This window comes from Canis lupus, chromosome 5 (genome assembly GCF_003254725.2).
Source record: "Canis lupus dingo isolate Sandy chromosome 5, ASM325472v2, whole genome shotgun sequence".
Lineage (NCBI taxonomy): Eukaryota > Metazoa > Chordata > Mammalia > Carnivora > Canidae > Canis > Canis lupus.
In genome coordinates, this window is record NC_064247.1 from 46,093,462 (window position 1) to 46,114,877 (window position 21,416).

Below are 21,416 nucleotides of genomic sequence, written 5' to 3' on the forward strand. Positions count from 1 at the left end.
AGAAGCCAAAAGAAAACTTAAGACTATATTTCTAAAATTGAAACCATCCAGTTCTTTTTTTTTTCCCCAAAGATTTTATTTATTTATGAGAGACAGAGACAGATACACAGGCAGAGGGAGAAGCAGGCTCCATGCAGGGAGCCTGATGTGGGACTCCATCCTGGGTCTGTCTCCAGGATCATGCCCTGAGCTGAAGGTGGCTCTAAACCACTGAGCCACCTGGGCTGCCCCTATCCAGTTCTTTTTTTAAATAAAATATGTATTCTTTCATTGTAAAGGGCCTTAACTATCAATTTCACTTTAAAATAATAATCTTTCTAAGTTCTACTTTATAGCCTTGGTATAAAATTTCTATTGATTTAAAAAAGCTTATTCAAATCCTTCAAACAAACAAACAAAAAAACAAATCCTTCAAACATTTAAATATTCATTGCACATCTTATTCCTTATATTTTGAGTAACTGGGATAATTGACAGAATTAAAGAGTGTTATATTAATCTCTTCTTACCTGGAGAGCAAGTAAGATGCTGCTCAATGTATAGTTTGTATTCCACTTTTCAGGGTCATCCAAAAAATCTATACAGACTCGACCAGAATTTTGATCTACTGCATTAAAATAACACATGAATATTGACACATGTCATAAAATTATTTAAGATTTATGAACATCAAAATATCATAGGCAAAATCAGAAAGCAAAAGACAAAGCAGAAAAGTATTTTCAGTGAAGATGACGGATAGCTGATATAGTGTAGCTATTAAAAGCATGGGCTTTGGTATAAGATACACAGAGATCTGAATGTTGACTCCCTGACTTGTCAGCTCTGCAATGTTGAGCAATTTAACTTCACTTCTCTAGGTCTAACTTTCCTAATATGTGAAATGGGGATATGATGAAAGTACCTTCCATCACTGAAAAGAACTTAAAAATATTTAATAGAGTACCTGATGTCTAGCAACTTCCCCCCAAGTGATAGGTATCATTTTAATAACTGTCTTATTGATATATAAAAAAACTTCAGCAAATGAATAAGGGAAACATTTCTGCTATATTTTTAAAGTTTTTATTTATTTATTCATGAGAGCGGCAAAGACACAGGCAGAGGGAGGAGAAGCAGGCTCCATGCAGGAGTCTGATGTGTGACTTGATCCCAGAACTCCAGGATCACGTCCTGAGCCAAAGGTAGGTGCTCAATCGCTGAGCCACTCAGGCATCCCACATTTCTACTCTAATAGGAAAATATTGCAATAAAAAGTTAACTAAAAAGAAAATTTTGAGAAGGTGAAAAGAGAGGTGTTGGATTTGACACTGTACTGTAAAACTACAATAATGATAACTGCAGCGTGGGACATGAGATTAAACAATGTGGTAAGAGCCTTTAGAAACAAATCCTGGCCAAAAAAAAAAAAAAAAAAGAAAAAGAAAAAAGAAAAAGAAAAAGAAAAAGAAACAAATCCTGGCATGTATTAAAATTGTTGTATGTTAAAAAATAAAATAAAATAAAATTGTTGTATGTTAAAAGTGCAATGATGACTCAGCAGCAAAAGAAGATTATCAACAAATGGCATTAACAAGTGCTGTGAGGGCACCTGGGTGGTTAAGTAAGTGGTAGAGCATCTGCCTTTGGCTCAGGGTGGGATCCCAGGGTCCTGGGTCCTCCCCCACAGGGAGCCTGCTTCTCCCTCTGCCTATGTCTCTGCCTCTCTCTCTCTCTGTCTCTCATGAATGGAAAAATAAAATCTTTAAAAACAACAAGTGCTGTGCAAACTACTCATTGTCCTCAGGTTAGGCTTCCTTTCTTCCATCTCTTCTGGAATAAGGAGCACTATGTCTGCCCCCACCCTCACCCCCAGTCTCCATCCCTGTGGTTTTAGATAAATACGTGGTTGCCCACATTTTCCCCAGCCTTTCCTCCAGCAAGATGTGGCTATGTAACTATGTTGTAATCGTGGGATTTCAGCGGAAGGAAAGTGTGCAATTTCTAGATCATACTTCCTGAAGGAAGCTGTTCTGCCTTGTCTTTTCCTCTTCCCACTGGCTGGAAATGGCCACAGAGTAAAGTCTTACATCCAAAAATGATACCTGCACATTGAGGATGGTGAAACCTCTCTGCCAGCTTTGTTCTATTATACACAGAGCAGAAAGATACATAGAAGCTTGGCCTATGCCCTAACACAATTAATTAAATCAGTATTTTTTTAAATGGAGTTAAATGAGAAAAATAAGACTATGTAATAACTAAAAGAATATTAAAATGATGATTTGATTGTGTTTGGGGGAAACAATCATCTAAGTTTAAAGGTAACTGCAAGGGCAGCCTGGGTGGCTCAGGGGTTTAGCGCCGCCTTCGGCCCAGGGCCTGATCCTGGAGGCCTGGGATTGAGTCCTACGCCGGGCTCCCTGAGACATGAAAAAATGTTTAACTCACAAGTATTCAAAGATGAGCTTGTTAAAATTAACATTGAGATTTTTATCAAATTGGCAAAAAAAAAAAATGTCTTTGAAGTTTCAATGCTCAAATTTGGAGTGCTAAAATGAGGACTTTAGACACAGTGACTGGTAGAAGTGTAAAAAACATCCCAAAAGGGAACTTGGCTTTAGGCCTCTAAAGAGAACTATATAGAGCCATCCTTTGCAGTTTGGGGACTAATAAATAATACTCCTCTCCTCTCAAGCTTATGGATAAGGAGACAGACCTAAGTGTTGAAAGATGGAAGTGAAAAGATATCAGCTTTACTGTAGGTAAGACTGAATTGGAAAATGCATGTGATCTGTGGCCTTCATTGAGCTCCACAAAAGCTTCCTGCCCTCCCTTCTCCCCGCTGCTTTGAACTAAACACCCAAACTGATGGCCTACCTGTGTCCTGCCTGGAGAAAGAGAGAGGCCACCCATTCTAAGGGAAGACTGGTAGGAAAGAAAGTGCTGAGCCACAAATGTTCACTTTTTTCTCCTATTTCCCCAACAAGTAAGTCACTCAAGGACTGAGGGAGGGAAAGAAGAAAAATCACAGGTTTTCTGTACTTTCCCTTCTAGAGACAGAGGTTCTCTGTACTCTGTGGAAATGGAAGGTATAAGGACTCAGGGATGAGAGCACTGACCTCTCACTACATTTAACTGGTGACTCCACAGGTGTTTATGTTAAACAAGTAATAGCAAACGTACACAGTAAATTGTGTACCATTAATTTAATTTTATCCCTTAAAAATAAGTTGTTTTTTTTTTTAAGATTTTTATTTACTTATTCATGAAAGACACAGAGAGAAAGGCAGAGACACAGGCAGAGGGAGAAGTAGGCTCCCTGTGGGGAGCCTGATGCAGCACTCGATCCCAGGACCCCAGGATCATGCCCTGAGCAGAAGGCAGATGCTCAACAACTAAGCCACCCAGGTGCGCCCAAAATAAGTTTTAGTTACAAACTAATAATGTACTTGGAAAAAAATTATATAAATATACATAAAGTAAAATATGAAACCTCCCTTGCCTATTATGCCACTCTTTAGAGTTATTATCAGTTGGCCTGGAGGTGCCTAGGTGGCTCTGTCGGTTAAGCATCTGAGTCTTGGTTTCAGCTCAGGTCATGATCCCAGGTCCTTGGGATCAAGCCTTGCATCAGACTCCCCCTCTGCCCCTCCCCCTTATTCCTGCACTCTCTCTCTCCAAAATAAATAAATAAAATCTGTAAAAAAATAAATTTACCAGTTGGTCTATACAAATATACATATAGACGTGTATAACTGTATTGTTTTTATTTTTTATTAAATGGAATTATATCTTACATATTCTCTGAGGTTTTTTTCATCTAACAATAAACATCAGCATTTTTATAGACATATTTATGAAAAAATACTGGAGCACCAGCTCTATGCCAGGTAGTGAATATTCTAGGAATACAGCAGTGACCAAAAAGTCTAGCTTTATATATCCACCTTGTTATGTATATAGCTGTTAAGATATTTTACTTAAAAATTCCTATATTAATGGACACTGAGATTATTTCCCTTTTCCCTATTTTCAAAATTTTTACTGGGAATAAGCATCTTTAAATATGAAACATACTCTTCCACACTGTGCTAGTTTATCTATGGAATAATTTATAAACACAGGATTACAGGGATTTAGGGCTATTTGCATTTTACAGCTGATTAGAAGCTGCCAAACTGCTTCCCAAAAAGGTCACACTAAGGTTATCATTATGTCAGAGTTTTTAACATTTTGCAAACATAAACGATGAATCATAATTGTTTTAATATGCATTCATTTTCTTACTAGTGAGGCTGAATATCTTTATGTTTATTTTTGTTATGTTTCTTCTATCAAATGTTTGTTTATAACCTTTGCCTGCTTTTTTATCGCTTTATTTTTTTCTTATTGATTCTTAAGCATTCTTTACATGTTGTAAGTATTCTATTTTACACGTTGCAAATATTGTCCCTTGGTTTGAAAAAGTCGATGTATTTTGTCTGTTTATAATATTGTTGGCTGTAGAACTTTTTTTTTTTTTTTTTTTTTTTTGCTGTAGAACTTTTTAAAAGTTTAGTAGTTGTCATGCTTTTTTTTCACAGTTTCTAGGTTTTATCATATTTAGAAAAGCCTTCCTCACCAAGTTGATTAAAAATTCTATTCAATTTTCTACCTTTTTAGTATCTAAAACTTTTAGACTTTTTGATACATCAGGAATTCATTTTGTGTATAACTTCAATAGCAACCTAACTCATTTCTTTCTAATGTTAATTTGTCAGTGCATTTTTTTATCATTGGATAAATCAGAGCCAATGAGAATACTGAATACAAAAATAGTTAAGTTTATCATTTAGTCATTAAAAATAACCTTTTGAAGAATGTTTAGTAATGCAGAAATAAACATGTCACTTTATAAACTTCACATGTAGTCCTTAAACTATCCAAAAGAAATACATTTTTTTACTATGTATATAGTAAAAAAAAAAATTGTTTAAAAGTTAAGAGGAACAGCTCTCTGAATTTGGATTCAAGGTGATAATTTTTTTCTGTCTTTTTATATTTTCCCCAATAACCATGCTTACTAATTTAACCATAACAAGGTTGTTAAAAAGAAACATTTCTTAAAGATTTTATTTATTGATTTGAGAGATGGAGTGGGGAGGAACAGAGGGAGAGAGAGAGGGAGAAGCAGGCTTCCCACTGAGCGGGGAGCCCCAAGTAGGGCTCAATCCCAGAACCCTGGGATCATGACCTGAGCCCAAGGCAGATGCTTAAAGAACTCAGCCATCCAGGTGCCCCAAAAAGAAACATTATTAAACACTTACAAGGAACAAGGATAATAGGGACAGAATCCCAATGATAAAAATCTCATTTGGTCCTTACCATTTGGATGAAAAGGAATTGTTATGAATTTCACAACTGGAGGGACAAAATTGTACTGTGATGTAAAATGTATTGTCAGTTGGAAGAATAATCCTATAATAAAGAAACAAACATTTTTACTAAAGCATCATGTTGTACCGATTAACTGAAACCTGAAGATTCTCTATAGTTTAGCTTCTGAGGTCCCGAGAGTTTTATTAATAAGTAAATTGGATCACAGGGTACATAGAGTCCTCTAGATAATTTCATAGACTCCTCACAGTCTAATCTGTATTTTCAGCCTGTTTCCCACCAGGCCTTTTCATCCACTAACTCCATCCCTGAACACCCGCCCCTTTCACTGTATTGCTCTTATTTACTGAACTCACTCTTCCAGAACCGTCTCTTGTTTATAAGCTTTTGCCATGCTGTTTACTCAGACTGAATTTCCTTTCCCTTCTAAATCTGACAAACTCTTACCTGTTCTTCAGGACTCAACTCAAACGTTACTTCCTTGAGAAGCCAGCCGGTTCCTGACTTTCCAAGGCAAAATTAACTAATCCACTTTCTTCTCAGCATTCAAGACCCATTAATAGCACATGTTAGATGTACTGTAATTAGCCACTGACATTTTTCTCCCCTACTTCACTCAACAACTCTATTTTGTCAATCCACAAAGAAAGAGTGCATGGCCATTAAAGTTTATAGTGGCCCAGTCTTCTTGAGAATTTGATTTATGAAAATTTTGGGAAAAATCATAAAGGACAAAAATGAGAGATAACTGTAGGATTTTTATGCAAGTAGAAATTTTTATACCTATTCTTTGATTTCATGGAAGACTTACATGATATTCCCAAATGATATGCTTTATTGCATCTGCTTCTTAAAAAGTGTAATGACATTAAAATTTGGCATAAGGGAAAATTCAAACCTAAAATTCCCATCTACATTGACAAGTGACAAAAAATTAAGCCACATGATGAAAAAATAACGTGAATTCCTCTGGAAATCTAGAGAATTTATATACCGTAATCTTATTATACATGTAAAGAAGATAGGCTAATAATGGTATAAAGACTTTTAAGGGGATCCCTGGGTGACTCAGCGGTTTAGCGCCTGCCTTCAGTCCAGGGCGTGATCCTGGAGTCCTGGGATCGAGTCCCATGTCGAGCTCCCGGCAGGGAACCTGCTTCTCTGCCCCCGCCCCTCTGTCTATCATAAATAAATAAAATCTTAAAAAAAAAAGACTTTTAAAAAGTAAATTGGTTTTGAAAATACAGACCATGCCAAAATGTATTCTGTAGACCTTCAATATTGGCTCCCCATTCCATCAGATCTTCACTTACAGGAAAGGCAGTAATACCCTTTAGTTAAAAAAAAAAAAAAAAATCAAAGCAGAAGTAAACGTTAAATTTTGCAGCTTTGAAAATCAGATGTCAAGTTATAATGAATTCCAGAAACTCCACATTTTCTTTTCCTGATAAATTTATTTGTTGATTTAGGAAAATGTTATATATTTTATATTGTTTGATTACGCAGAAGTTAAGGTAGATTCCAAGAAATGCATACAACAATAAATTCATAATAAATCATAAGCATGAAAATCACAAGTGGGACTACAAAGCCAAGATTGAGATGTGGCTTATATAAATCAATAGCCAACTGAAGATTCCAAACAGAAAAGAAGGAAATAGTTGGAAAGATGCATCTTCAAAGCTTCAAAAAACTATATGGATGCTCTATGGAGGGCATGAAGAAAAGTTTCATTAAGAAAGACACAACTCCAAAATTACTCTGTGTATAAAAATAAAATTTTCCTTCACTTGAGTTAATGTCCCAATGGAGGGATGACAATCTATTTCATGGAAAAGTTTATCGTTTATGCTGAGGGATAGAGTTAGATACAGTCAGCAAATATTTCTGAGCAACCAACATAGTTATTAAGTATGTTAAATGCTGGGGACATCTGGGTGGATCATCAGTGGTTGAGTGTCTGCCTTTGGCTCAGGGTGTGATCCTGAGGTCCTGGGATCGAGTCCCACGTCGGGCTACCTGCATGGAGCCTGCTTCTCTCTCTGCCTGTGTCTCTGCCTCTCTGTGTCTCTCATGAATAAATAATAATTTTAAAAGTATATTAAATGCTAGTCTGGATAAACATTTTATCTCTTTTATCTACATTTTTTATAGTTACATATCACGTTCTCTCTTCAGCAAATTCTCTTTTACCAGAGAACCACAGAGTTCAGGTAGAGCAGAAACAACATTAAGTATTAGGTTCGAACATCTTGGATGTTTGTTGTTGGACTCAAGAGTTGTTCCTAACATCTCCAGTGAAGACAACACTTCTATAGCAGGGATGGAAATAGAACAGTGCCCGTGAACTACCTACACCTGAAGCAAGTGTTGGTAGTCCTCGAAGCCCTCCCTCCAAGGTGGCTTTCTTTCTGTTCCCTTAAGCACTCCCTCCCCGCCTTCCCTTTTTTATTCTCCACACCATAAGCGACACACATGGCCTGTCGCACTTATGGACCTCACTGTGGGGGGATTCCCGGCAAAGCCTTCCTCTGTGTTGTAATTATAAAGGAAAGGCACCTAGGCGTTATATCTGATAGCCTTGGGTGGAAAAAAGTGCCTTAGACAGCGAGTAGTAGAACTTAAGAGCAAGGGCTTTGGGATCAGAAAACCCTGGGATGGGATCCTGGGGCCAAATTTTTACTGAGCCTTTCTGGGACTTAGGCTTCTGGTAGATAAAACCAAACACTACTTATTTAATAATGTAATTCATGAGCACACCCTGTCTCTACTAATCACTACCTGATATTCGAGGTTTAAATACACACAAATTACCACAATGTGCTCCATATTTTTAACTATTATGATTATGAAGTAATAATTCTTATTAAAAAGTAGATTCTGGGCAGCCCCGGTGGCCCAGCGGTTTAGCGCCACCTTCAGCCCAGGGCGTGATCCTGGAGTCCTGGGATCGAGTCCCACATCGGGCTCCCTGCATGGAGCCCGCTTCTCCCTCTGCCTGTGTCCCTGCCTCTCTCTCTGTGTGTGTCTCTCATGAGTAAATAAGTAAAATCTTTAAAATAATAATAATAATTATTATTATTATAAAAAGTGCAATCGATTCATTAATAATACTGCCGTGGCAAATTAGGTCTAACTAAATTATGCCTTACAGAATAAACACGGATCAAAATGCTTTTAAAAACCTGTACCCCAGAGGCACCTGGGTGGCTCAGAGGTTGAGCTGCTCTGCCTTTGCCTCAGGTGGTCACCCTGGGGTCTGGGATCGAGTCCTGCGTCGGGCTCCCTGCATGGAGCCTGCTTCTCCCTCTGCCTGTGTCTCTGCCTCTGTGTCTCTCATGAACAAATAAATAAAATCTTAAAACAAAAAACAAAAAACCTCGTACTCCCAACAAAACACACCTCTCCAGGTTCCCACACTCACCTTAAAATCGTTCTCCTTCAACTCTTGGAAGTCTCTCTCCAGCAAGAAGTAAGCTCTGCAGTGCATGATAAGGCTCTGGCACCCGTCCCCACACTCCTAGGCTTCACTCGGAGACAGATGCCTGAGACTTTGGGTCGCTCGGCACACCTGGCCAGCTCACAATGACTTGTTTCTTAGAGCCCCAGAAGGCTCTGTCCTCCCGAGGGAAGCGGCTCTAAGCTGGACTTACAACAGTGACTTACTTTCCTTTTCTCCTCTGACTCCACCAAACTTCCCCAACGGCGGCGTGTCACGCGGCGCCAGCCCACAGCCCAGCCTCAAGGCAGACGCGGGGGAGCACCTGGGCCAACCCGTGAGGTGCGTGCGTGACGCGGGGACGCCCGGCGGAGCGCAGGGCCGCACGGTTGAAGTTAGGGAGCGCGGTTAGGCTACGCCTCACAGGTGTCGCCGGGCGCCCGCTTCCCGGGAGGTCGCAAATTGGTTGCTAAGCGACAAGACCCTGAGGGAAAGTTGTGGCACTTGGCCGCCCCGCATCCAATCAGCGACGGGGGGCGGGCCTCTGGAAACCCTCGCAGCCAATCGTCTAACCGTTTCACTTTGACAGGCTGTGAGATCCGTTGTCAAGGCAACACCCGCCCGCCCCCTCACCACGCCAACTCAGTCCAACAACGTGGAGTGTACCCAGCTAGTGTAAGACGGTGGGGATAAAGCCCTGGGATCTTTCAGAAGCCTTCACTCGAAGTCCTCTGAAATGTTTTCCTTTTTCTTTGAACATTAGAAACTATCAGGTCATGAGTGATCACTAGGCACAAGTCTGAGTTTATTAATCGTAACTTACATAGCAACGTATTCGTAATACGTTCGCGTACATTGTTATGTCATCGTACCTTGGGGGGATGTTCCAGGAACAGGGACGTACTTAAAATGTCTCAGGCTCCCATCCTTTGCCACAGGGTTTCACTCCTGCTGTTCCTCCTATCTAGACGTTTACCACAACCCTTCCACCCTCTCTCCCTCCATTTTTCCTTTTCTCATCTTTCGGATTTAAATTTGCCCACGATTCCTTATGGGAGCCCCTAAAACAAGACTAGATTCCTCTCTTTTGTGATCCTAGAGGACCCTGTATTTATCTCCTCATTAACATTTATCACATTGCGGACAGTCCAGGTGGTTCAGCGGTTTAGCGCGGTCTTGGGCCCAGAGCGTGGTCCTGGAGTCCCGGGATCGAGTCCCGCGTCGGGCTCCCTGCATGGAGCCTGCTTCTCCCTCTGCCTGTGTCTCTGCCTCTCTCTCTCTGTCTCTCTTGAATACATAAATAAGTCTTAAAAAAAAAAGTAATGAGAGTGTAGCAAGTAGTCAAGGGTTGTACAAGATGGTCAGGGAAGGCCTCTGTCTGAAAAGGAGTCAGCTTTATGAAATTGAGGGCAGATACTTCCAGGAAGATGAAAATACAATAGTTCAAGTCAGGAAAAACTAGGCTTAAAAAAGGAACTAGGAAAGACTTGAGTAAGGGTATGAGTGAGATGTAATTAGGGTGGGGCCTTATAGGATGGGAGGTTTGGGTTTTATTTGAATAGCCACAGGAACCCATTGGATGGTTTTAAGTCTGAGAGCATCATGCTCTGATTTACATTTACAACATGACTTTGGCTGCTTTGTGGGGAATGGATTGGGGAGGGGGGAGATCTTTTAGAAGACTCCCTGTTCATTTTTTTTTTTAGAAGACTCCCTGTTCAATTTCATCATGTCCAGGTATGATAGCTTACAAATTCCCAACAATATATTAATCTTACTAACATTTTGGCATGATAAAATGATTTTATTCTATATTTCGTAAAACTGAATATAAAGGAACTTTTCCATTTAAAACATCAACTAGGATCTAAGATTGATTTTTGGGGGGCTGCCTTTTAAATCCATCGGATTTTAACTTGGATTTATGCAGGACTGTGAATGTAAGGTTGAAAGTGAAGACACAGCACTTCAGTGAGGAGAGAATGTACCAAATTTGGGAGTTTTAGCTAGATTTTTTGATGCTATCATGGTGGTCCTGTGACTCCTTCAACTCCAGTAGGGGAATACTGTGATAGTAAATGTAGGATCCTTTGTTATGTCTTTAGAATTCTGTTCTAGGAGCCCCTGGGTGGCTCAATCAGTTGAGCATGGGCTCTTGATTTCAGCTCAGGTCCTGATCTCAGGGGTGAGAGTCTGCTTGAGGTCCTCTCTCTTCTCCCATTCCTCTCCCTCCTCTGATCCTCTCTCAAAAAAAAAAAAAAAAAAAAGAAGAAGAAGAAGAAGAAGTTTTTTTTTTTTTTTTTTTATTTTGTTCTAGGGGAAATTATGTTAAGGTAAAATAAAAAGGTAAATTAAAAGGTAGCCCTGGTGGCTTTGAGGTTTAGTGCCGCCTTCGGCCTGGGGTGTGATCCTGGAGACCTGGGATCGAGTCCCACGTCAGGCTCCCTGCATGGAGCCTGCTTCTCCCTCTGCCTGTGTCTCTGCCTCTCTCTCTCTCTCTCTCTGTGTCTCATGAATAAATAAATAAAATCTTTTTTTAAAAAAAGGTAAATTAAAACATTATTTGTTCTGAAGTTTAAGAAATTGGTATTTCTAGCAATGAAATGAATTTAATGCAATGAAAATCAAGTTAGTGGATTCTCATTTGACCCCTCCTGGACCTCTTCTTGGGACTTCAGCCCAGTATACTCAATTGCCTGGTTCTCAACCAGCTGTTTCAAAGACCATTCAAATTCAAAATGTCCAAAATGAACTCATTATCTTTCCTCCTCTCCACTAGCCTTCTGTTTCATTTTGTTCATGCAGTTTCTCAAGCTGGAAATCTGAAGGCCCCCCTGACTCCTCTTCCTCATAACTCACCCTCAAGACCTGCTGCTTTTCTAGCTTCTTCTCAAGCCTTATCCCCGGTGCCCAAACTCACAGCCTTGTTATTTCTTGCTAGAACACAGAACATCTTCATACTATACTCTGCCTCCAGACTTGTGTGTGATGATACCTTATAGTAACGTATAGAAACTAACATGTCATTATGTAATTCTCTGCTGAAAATAGTGCAAGAGATCCCCCTCACCACCCCAGCTTACCTTACCTCCATCTACAGGGTTTTAAATGTGGATTGACCTCTGGGGGTGTGGGTCGGGGGTTATATTGTGGGCAACTTTGTATGTGTCTGTATATCTATTATGGGTACGTGTGTGCACATAGCCTTTTCTTTTGGTAGAATGGGGTCATGGAATTCATTAATTTTAATACTAGTGATGTAAGGGTCAGCCCAGGTGGCTCAGTGGTTTAGTGCCGCCTTCAGCCCAGGGCCTGATCCTGGGGACCCGGGATCGAGTCCCACGTCAGGCTTCCTGCATGGAGCCTGCTTTTCCCTCTGCCTGTGTCTCTGCCTCTGTGTGTGTGTGTGTGTGTGTGTGTGTGTGTGTGTGTGTGTCTCATGAATAAATAAATAAAATCTTAAAGAAAAAAAACAAGAAAATTAAAAAAAAATACTAGTGATGTAGAAAGCTTAAGAAACCATGCACTACAGGGTTAAATCCAAGCTTCTTAACATGTCTCTGCAAAACCTCTCGTGATATTATTCCTATCAATCCTTCCTTTAGTGATGCCCACTCTGCTTCACATTTGTTTTTTTTTTGTTTGTTTTTTTTTCTGTTTTTTTTTTTTTTTTTTTTTCTGCTTCACATTTGAAGCAGCAGCATCACTGAACTGCTTGTCTTTTCCCTGTAGCTACCATCTTGCCTAAGCTCTCTACCTGAATTTTCTTCCTCTTCTTCTTTATCTGGCTAACCAGCTCTTCCACATGTAAAAAGACATAAATTCCTTCTCAGAATCTTCTTGCAGCACCACAGTGGGTTGTGTTCTCATTTAACCCCGGGCGCATCTTTGTGGGTCATTACTTCATTATTGTGAAATGATCTCTTTGTGTGGTTTTCTTCCTCACTAGAATGTAAATTCCTAAGGGCATGGAGACCCGTTTATTCATCACTGCATTCCCAGCACCAAGCACCTGACTCAGAGGGACATCACTCTATGCTGATTGAATTAAACTGAGCAGATAAAAAATTGGGGGGCCAGGAGAGTGACCCTTCCATGACAGAACGAGACATAAGCTGAGGAAGGGGTTTGCAGAGATGTGGGGTGGTGGGTGATTTAGAGGAGTTTGTTCGGCCCAATGGGCACATAGCATGTTCAAGTTGGGAGGCTAGTGACAAAGTAGACACGGAGCAGAAGAATCACTGTCAGTAGGAGCCCACCAAGCAGAGGGGCTGGAGAGGTGCAGGCAGGGTGGAGATTGTAAGTTCAACCCCAGGGCACCGAAAAGAAGGTGCAGACACTTAGAAAGGTCTGCAACCATTGGGTCTCGAGGGACAAACAGGTTAGAGCTCCTGGAACAGGTTTGGGAATGAAATTGCTGGGAAAGACAGCTTCCTGCCAATCTGCCTCTGGGGGCTTGGCTTTGTTGTATTTGGAGGTACTAAATAAATGGGATCACAGTTGTACTCGATGGCTGGCCAACACCCCGTGTTTTTACAATTAGCTTAGCTTCTGCGAAGATGGGAGATGGGCTTTGGTCACAGGCTCCTGTGCTGATAAGTGGAACTGGGGCCTCAGTGAATGGTGGGAGTGAGATGTGTGTGCACGCATTGAGCATGTGGGCAGCAACTGGCTAGGTGCGCTTCTTGCATGAATAGCAACAGAGCTGGAGACCAGTAGCATCTGCTATTCCGACATCTGAGTTACTTAAAATTGCAAACTTCTAAGTAGAAGCCTATCTGAAAATATTTTCTCCACATTGACTCACCTTCCAATTATAGTACATATTTTAATAATATTTCCATGTACATGACAGCATTGAAGTTGTGTCCTCGCCACTTATTATTCCTAAGCCATGTCCTTCTCTGCCTTGTTCATCAGATTTGTTGATTGTGGGTGTTTTAGATAAAGCAACACAATTGGGAAAACAGGAGAATAAATCCCATCTGTAGTCCTTCCATTGTCTTAGTTTAGTAGTTAGTCTGGGTAAATAATGTGTGCTCTCAGGACAGACCTGGATTGTCTCCCAAGATACCTATGTTTTAATAATAGCCAGCATGGCCTTGAAGAAGTTACTTAGGCTCCCTGTACCAGCACATTCTCACTTGTAGTGGAGGGTGCAGCCAGTAATGATACCTACTTCCCAGAATGACCAGGAAGCTGAAAGCAGCAATCGCTGCCAAGCCCCCAGTCACCAGCTGGCACAGATTGATAGGCAACACCCATGCTTACCATGTGCCAGGCACAAGGTTCTAAGTGCTCTTGGGGAATTCATTTCATCCTCAGAAACAGCTCTATGAGGTAAGTACTAGTATGATTCCAATTTTTGCAGAAGAGGTAAGTGCACAGTCACATAGCTGGAATGCAGCAGAGCCAGGAGGCGGCCCCACCAGTCTCCAACTCCAGATTCCATGCTTTTAACCACTTGGCTAGCCAGCCTCACAAATGTCTTGTGGTCAGGCAGCCCGGGTGGCTCAATGGTTTAGCACCTGCCTTCGACCCAGGGCCTGATCCTAGAGACCCGGGACTGAGTCCCACGTCAGGCTCCCTGCATGGACCCTGCTTCTCCCTCTGCCTCTCTCTCTCTGTGTCTCTCATGAATAAATAAATAAAACCTTAAAAAAAAAAATCAAACGTCTCTACCAAGTGAGCTCTCTGGCCTTCTTTAAAAAAAAACTACTGCTACTCTCAATAGTTTGTGTGTGCCTGTATCTGTTATTTTTGTTTTTGCTATTTTTGGTGTATCCATTTCCAGCTGTATTTCTACTTGTTTGCTTTCTGAGTTTTCCTCTGCTAAAATGTAAACCCAAGAAAGCCAGGCCACTGCTCTGCAATAATACAGTGCCTGGCATGTGATAAAGCCCCAGTGGGAATCTATTCATTGAATGAGATTTCTGTCTTCTCTTTTAGATTATAAATTCATCAACACCTCAGTCTGACTTCTGTAACTTGTAGAAAAATATGCAGTACCCTGTCTGCTGCTCAAAGAAAACCAACTACAAAATAATCATTTTTACATTAATTTTTATTACTTTTGTACCCTCAAGTGGAGAGTATATTTTACTAAGTTCTACCATATGCTTTTTTGGGCTTTCTCTCTCAGTCTTTCCCCCTAAAAGTAGGCCTAGAGGATTGAAAAGAGAAATGTTGCATTGTATTTCTTACGGTAGGCAGAATTCTAAGATGACTTTCAAGATCTCCACTCCCTGCATAATCCCCAGGACTGTGAATATGATGCATTTTACTCTTACGATTAAGTTAGATGGCATAGTCGACTTTAAGAAAGGGAGGTCATCCCTGGTGAGCCTGGCCTAATCAGGTGATCCCTTAAGAAGGACTGGGCTTGGGCCCCTGAGTGGCTCAGTTAGTTAAGCATCTGCTTTGGGCTCAGGTCATGATCTCAGGGTCTTGGGATTGAGCTCCTGTGTCAAGCTCCCTGTTCAGCGGGGAGTCTGCTTTTCCCTCTGCCCCTCCCCCCTGCTTGTGCACATGTGTGCTCTCTCTCTCTCACACACACAAATAAAATAATAAAATAATAATTTTAAAAAAGGATTGTGCTCTTCCAGAAATTAGTAATTCAAAGTGTGAGAGGGGGATGCCCAGATGGCTCAGCGGTTTAGTGCAGCCTTTGGCCGAGGGCATGATCCTGGAGACCCGGGATCAAGTCCCATGTCCGGCTCCCTGCATGGAGCCTGCTTCTCCCTCTGCCTGTGTCTCTGCCTCTCTCTCTCTCTCTCTCTGTGTCTCATGAATAAATAAATAAAATCTTTAAAAAAATAAATAAATAAAACCTTAACGTTGTGGTATTTGGTTGTGTGCTAGTGGCTAACAAATACAACTTACCCAGAGTGTACAGCTACTGACCAAGACAAGTTACTTGGCAAAAGGTCAGTCACATACTGAGCTGGGTTTACCCTGAAACAGTATGAAAAGAACCTGCCACCAGTTGGTACACATTAACACATGGCTTTAGACAGGGTTAGAGGATAAAAATGGGTGTGATATCTGAAAAACGAAGACTGAACTAAGGCTCAGATACAAACTTTCATCATCCTAGGTGAGCCAAGCAACCAGCAGTATAATTATTTAACATTTGCAAAGTGACTGAGGCCATCTCTGGCTTTAACAGCCAAGCATCCCCTCCCCCTCTTTTTAAAAACAATTCTTTCCCTCAGGACTTGGACAGATGTTTTCATTTTACTTAAACTAAAAAACTGTTTTCCTCATCCACCAGGAATATGTACCAGTACAAAGTGTTAACCTCGTTTGGATTTGAACCCCCATCCTCAAGAACAAAAAAAGGCTGAGGATCGCCAAATGTCAGCTCAGCTGTGAGAAGTGTTTTAAATCATATTTTGACGTATGTTACGCTGTTAACTAGAAAATGAAGTGCAGCACACATGCTTCTAGTAACTCTGGTTTCAAATCATATGATCCCTTCTTTGTCTTGAAGACCTTTTGATGTGCGTTCCCAATATTGAGTTTCTCTGCTTTTAATAATCTTATATTCCTTCCTCAATATAAATGTCATGAAAAATACCGAATGCTAATCTCCAAAGATCAAACAGGAAGAAAGAGGTGGGCAGCATAGTTCAGCAACTTGAATTCCTGAAATTTCTCATTTAAAAATTTTATTTTAGCTTATAAAACCCGAGGCTTAAAGAAATGCTCTATTCCCCTTTGTAAAGCTGCAGCAGAGGGCTCGCCCCCAGTTTCAGAATTGTGTTAATTACAGAATAATTCAGTCTCTCCCTCTAAGGCTCCTGAGGTGTGGGGGAGACTTGATCACTATTCATATCTGAATTTCTCAACAGAGAGGAACTCAGAGCCAATACATGCTGGCTTCTGTTTCACATTCTTCCCTTTAGGTAGGATGAGGTAGGAGAGTCCAGGTTTGCCTAGGCACGGGGGGCTCTCTTGGGCAAAAGGGCTTTCAGTGCTAACAGTACACTAAGCCCTGGAAAACTGTCACAGTTGGTCACCCTACCTTGGGCATCAAGGACATCTTCCAGGCGGGAATACTGTAGACAACCTGGTAACAGCTGCCTACTTGCTTCGGAGCTTGGTGTTTAAAGGAACCAAATTTGTTTTCTCTGTCAGGCTGGTGTCCAAATCCTATAATCCAAGTTCTAAAAAGAGTACTGGGCACTAAAAAGTAGTGCCCAGAATCCCATTAGGAGTGGATTTGGGGGGCAGCCCTGGTGGTGCAGCGGTTTGGCTCCGCCTGCAGCCCCGGGTGTGATCCTGGAGACCCAGTATTGAGTCCCATGTTGGGCTCCCTGCGTGGAGCCTACTTCTCCCTCGCCTCTCTCTCTTTCTGTCTATGAATAAATAAATAAAATCTTTAAAAAAAAATGGAGTGGATTTGGGTCTATGATGAAGGAATTCAATACCAGCCTGGGCACTTTACATGCACTCAAATGTTTTAGGAAGATCAGGTCTCACTTTATTTCACTCCCCACATAGGAACACCAATTGTTGAGAGATACCACATTCATATTATCTAAGTACAACTTTACTAAATGTGTGTATGGGGGGAGGGGAGGGAACCACTTAAACGATGTAATTATTCTAGGCTTCCTTCACATATATTGGTTTAAAATACCTTTTCATGGTGCTCTCAGTTGCCCCAGGGATGACTTTAGAATTCCAACATGGGAGAAGCTTTGAGGTGGCAATTGGCTTGGGGGTATAAAGGATGACATATGGTAGAGTGATGGTCTAGAGATATGTCCTGAAGCTGCTTTTATTTAGTGTATGTTTATTAGGGCTGGTTTGAAGGGAAATGATGGAAGTTATTGAAAGACTAAGCCTCCCGCCCATTGGCACTGGTACTGGGCGGTTTACGTTATGACATGTGCGTGAATAATAGGTAGAACACTTTGTGCTCTAGATATTTTACCACATTAGAAAATAACGTATCCCTGGGGCAGCCTGGGGCGGGGGGAGAGGTCGGTTCAGTGGTTTAACACCGCCTTCAGCCCAGGGCGTGATCCTGGACACCCGAGATCGAGTCCCACATCGGGCTCCCTGCACGGAGCCTGCTTCTCCCTCTGCCTGTGTCTCTGCCTCTCTCTCTCTCTCTCTGTCTGTCTCTCATGAATAAATAAATAAAACCTTTAAAAAAAGAAAATAATGTATCCCTTTGTAAAAGTCGTTTAAAACACATCTAATAATAGCAATGTCACCACTTTTTGAGCACCTACTATGTGCCAGATAACTCTTAACATACTGATACATATTCTCATTAAATGTTTGTATCCACTCTGACAGATAGATACTCTAGAAAAATCAGAAAATTATCTAGACTTTTTTTTTTTTTTATAATTTTGGGTCAGGTATACTTTACTGCAGTGTACATAAATTAGGTTAATTAGCTTCAATCCTATGAAGTAGTTACTTTTTCAGATGGATAAAAAGGGAGTTCAGAAACTTGTCTAAATGTGTGGTTACCAAGCGGTGAAAGGGAATTTTAAGCCCAGGCAGCATGACGTCAAAATCTTTACTCCCAGCCTCTATGCTACATTTACACCATTTTATGGATAAGGATATAGAGATTGCCTTACTTACTCAAGGTTATCCCGCTCCTGTGCAGGAACAGTTAAAAAGTCAGCAGTACTCTCCCAGGCTCTTCATCCAGGTCCCAGGAAAGAGGGCTAGACATACAGTGTTTTACGCGCTGAGGAATTTATAGGAGATTTTAAGGTAGCTTTTCCGGTACATTCTTGGATAGTCCTAAGGTTATAATTTTCAGAATCTTCCCAGACAATCTAAATAAACTGGTTTGACAATTGCTCTAATGCAGGGGTGGCTAATAAGTTTCATCCCTGGTGTTATTTCTGACTAATTATTAGGTTACCCAGGGCAGTCTGTTGAACATTTTAGGGATAACTCTGAGTCAACTGGGAAAGTATCAGTCAGTGAGGTCTGGCATGAACGCAAGAGGAAAGAAGGGCACTGGTGCTGTGGGTTCACTGGTCCCAACTCCTTCCATTCAGGGCTTCTGCTGGGTGGGGGTTGTGTTCCTATTCCCAATTCTTTGCCCCCTTTGCTGCATGGAGAACCTACATCCCTACATCATTTTCAGGCTGTGGCTGCAGGGCTTCTTACCAGGTGGAGATACATGCATGTCCTACAGTCGGGTTCACCCTCAGAATTTGTGTTGGCCAAGAGAAAGTGAGACGAGGAGCATGGCCAAGCAGGAGGTTTTCAAGTGCCCACGTTTCAGTTCTGCTTCTTTCTCTTTGTTTTCTATGCCATGAGAACAGCCAGTCCTTCTGAGCCCTAGGAGCCGGGCTGCAGCACCAGACCTCCCTCTGGGAGCTGCGATGAATGACAAGTAAAGGTAAGGCAAGCACTGAGATGTGGGAGGTATTACTGCAGCCCAGCGGATGGATTCTGTTTCCAGAGTGAACTTTAGCAATACAAAGAAGTCCTAAACGGTCATTTTGCCCAAATATTACTTTTAGTCTTAGGATTTTCAGTCTCTTTGGAGTGATTTTAATGTGTGTAGACTCAAAAGATCCTTTCTTTTGTATTAGAAATTGTATTAGACTGAGCCCCAGTGATAACTGATACCATTTCGATGCCCCAGGCCTGCAGTGGTCATGGAGCAGCACCTGCTGTGGGAGGGAGCCTGACATCTCTCTGCCTCTGCTCAGAATCTAGGTGCCTCTAGGGTCAGGGAGAGCTTCCACACTGATCCATACTGTGTACTGTCGGTTCTGTTGTTTTGGGCGGGATTCGAATTTCGGTCAAGAGCACAGGTACACAAAGACTGATATTTAGAACCACTTTTCTTCCAATTGAATATCCCCTGCATTATCTGTATTCAGCGTGCTGGGATACTGGCCTTTTTCACAGTGGAAAGAATGTCCTATCTAATTTTTAAAGAAAGACCTTTCTCCTAACAACCATTCCTGGATAAGAATATGTACCAACCTGGTCGCTTTGGTGAGGATATGCACCATGTCTGGCCTGTTCAGAAAAACGTTATGGTCCTTATTTGTGAATCAGCAGTTCATGGGTGCTTGGGATTCAGGTGGCCATAAATATGTCAGCAGACCTTCTCCCTGTATATCTCTATTGTTTGAGCCATCCCCCGCCTAATTTCCCAGGGGATTCCATTGACCTTGAGTACTTTGATGGTTTGTAAGACTCTCCTTCCTCTGAATTAACAGACTCCTTAATACTCTTGGCATTTATGGTAACAAGCTTCAGTGCAGTCATATCTTGGCTGCAAACATTTTCCTCTTTTGCGTGTGATCCCTTGCTCTTTCTCCTCTAATATAGCACTTCCTCCTTAGCATTTGAACTATTGGTTTAAAAAAAAATGATGTATAAATTAGGAAGAGTATGAGCTTCACCTCTAGCACCTCCCTTGGATCCCTCCTGCTGTTCTCCCTCAGGGGAGTCTCTAAAGGCTGTGGGGAGTGTAGTCTGAGCAGAGGAATGCTCACAGCCAGACAGCAAGGACTGATGGACTGCAACTGGCACAGGAACAGTGGAACATGCCACAGGTGACTGCATCCAGCCAACTGGGTCAGGAAGCTCAGGGGAGAGGGTAACCTCTGCAGCTGCTGCTTGGTGCTTACTGGGAGCTGGATCTTTCCTCCTCCCAAGAAAGACCAGGCTATCCCAGACCCTAACTTTGTGAAGTTACAACAGACAGTTCTTTTAGTTGTGCTAATCAACACTGCAAGGAGTCAAAAGTACACTAAGAGAGCAAGGAACTTGTCCACAGGAAGGAAAAAGCTTGTGATTACTATCCAAGAACATGGGTCTTGAGTGAACTAGACAAGGTAGCCTTGTCAAGGCCGGGGCTATTAGTTTTCTATAGAGAACAACTACAAAATATATAACCAATCGTCAAATGGTTAAAGCAAAAGGGTTTTTCCTGCTAAATTTTTCATTAAGTAAAACTTGATTTTCCTTGAGGGGAGCTGAAGTGGCTAAAATGTTATTAAATGTTCATACAGACATTTCTAAGGATGTAGTGACCACCCCCCACCCTTACCCCACCCCCAGGCCTTTACTGTGATTCTCAATCTTTAGAATACAGGAGAGCTTGTTAAAACACAAATTGCTGGGTCCCACCCCCAGAGTTTGATTCAGTACTTCAAAGAGGAGGGGCGCGAGAATGTGCATTTCTGACAAGTTCCAAAGTCTGCTAGTCTGAGGACCACACTCTGTGAACCGCTGGGATAGGCAGGTAACAGAGTTCCCTTTAATCAGTAGTTAGTAGTTTGTAGTAAGCATTATCTGAGGTGGTGCTATAAATTTGCAGATGTTGGTGATTAGGGAAGTAGGAGTAAGGCCCAAATCACAAAGTTGAAGGGATTGGGGATGGTGGGAGGGGAAGACCTGGAGTCAGAAGGAAATAGGAGTGAAGGGCAGATCGAGGAATTCACATGAGAGGGAGAAACCCAACCTGACATCCATCTCACTGCCATGTGAAGTGACTGCTTTATTGAGTTTGATCGCTGAGGTGGTGACAAGAACTGTACCTAAAACAGATGGATAAGGCCCTGAAGGTTTTATTGTATTCCCTTCTGTATTAAATAGCAGAATGGACAAGTTC

The 21,416-nt window shown here is 41.5% G+C and overlaps 1 protein-coding gene across 20 annotated transcripts in view; it reads right to left on the reverse strand.

The window, feature by feature from the left end:
* The window catches only part of UBE2U (ubiquitin conjugating enzyme E2 U), a 50,309-nt gene extending 40,987 nt beyond the window's left edge, over positions 1-9,322 (reverse strand). For 3 of the 20 annotated variants that reach the window (XR_003128139.3, XM_025427932.3, XM_025427949.3), the window contains exons 1-4: positions 8,783-9,276; positions 6,608-6,689; positions 5,347-5,439; positions 510-607 (exon numbers count right to left, since the gene is read on the reverse strand). Coding sequence is in view for 19 of the 20 variants with exons in the window: in XM_025427932.3 (XP_025283717.1) it covers positions 510-607; positions 5,347-5,439; positions 6,608-6,689; positions 8,783-8,848 (339 nt within the window). In the remaining variant the exon portion in view is untranslated. Of the gene's footprint in view, positions 1-509; positions 608-5,346; positions 5,440-6,607; positions 6,690-8,782 lie in introns of all 20 variants that reach the window. The other 17 variants (XM_025427951.3, XM_025427952.3, XM_025427953.3 and 14 more) reach the window with 15 other exon arrangements.
* Positions 9,323-21,416: the final 12,094 nt, after the last annotated feature.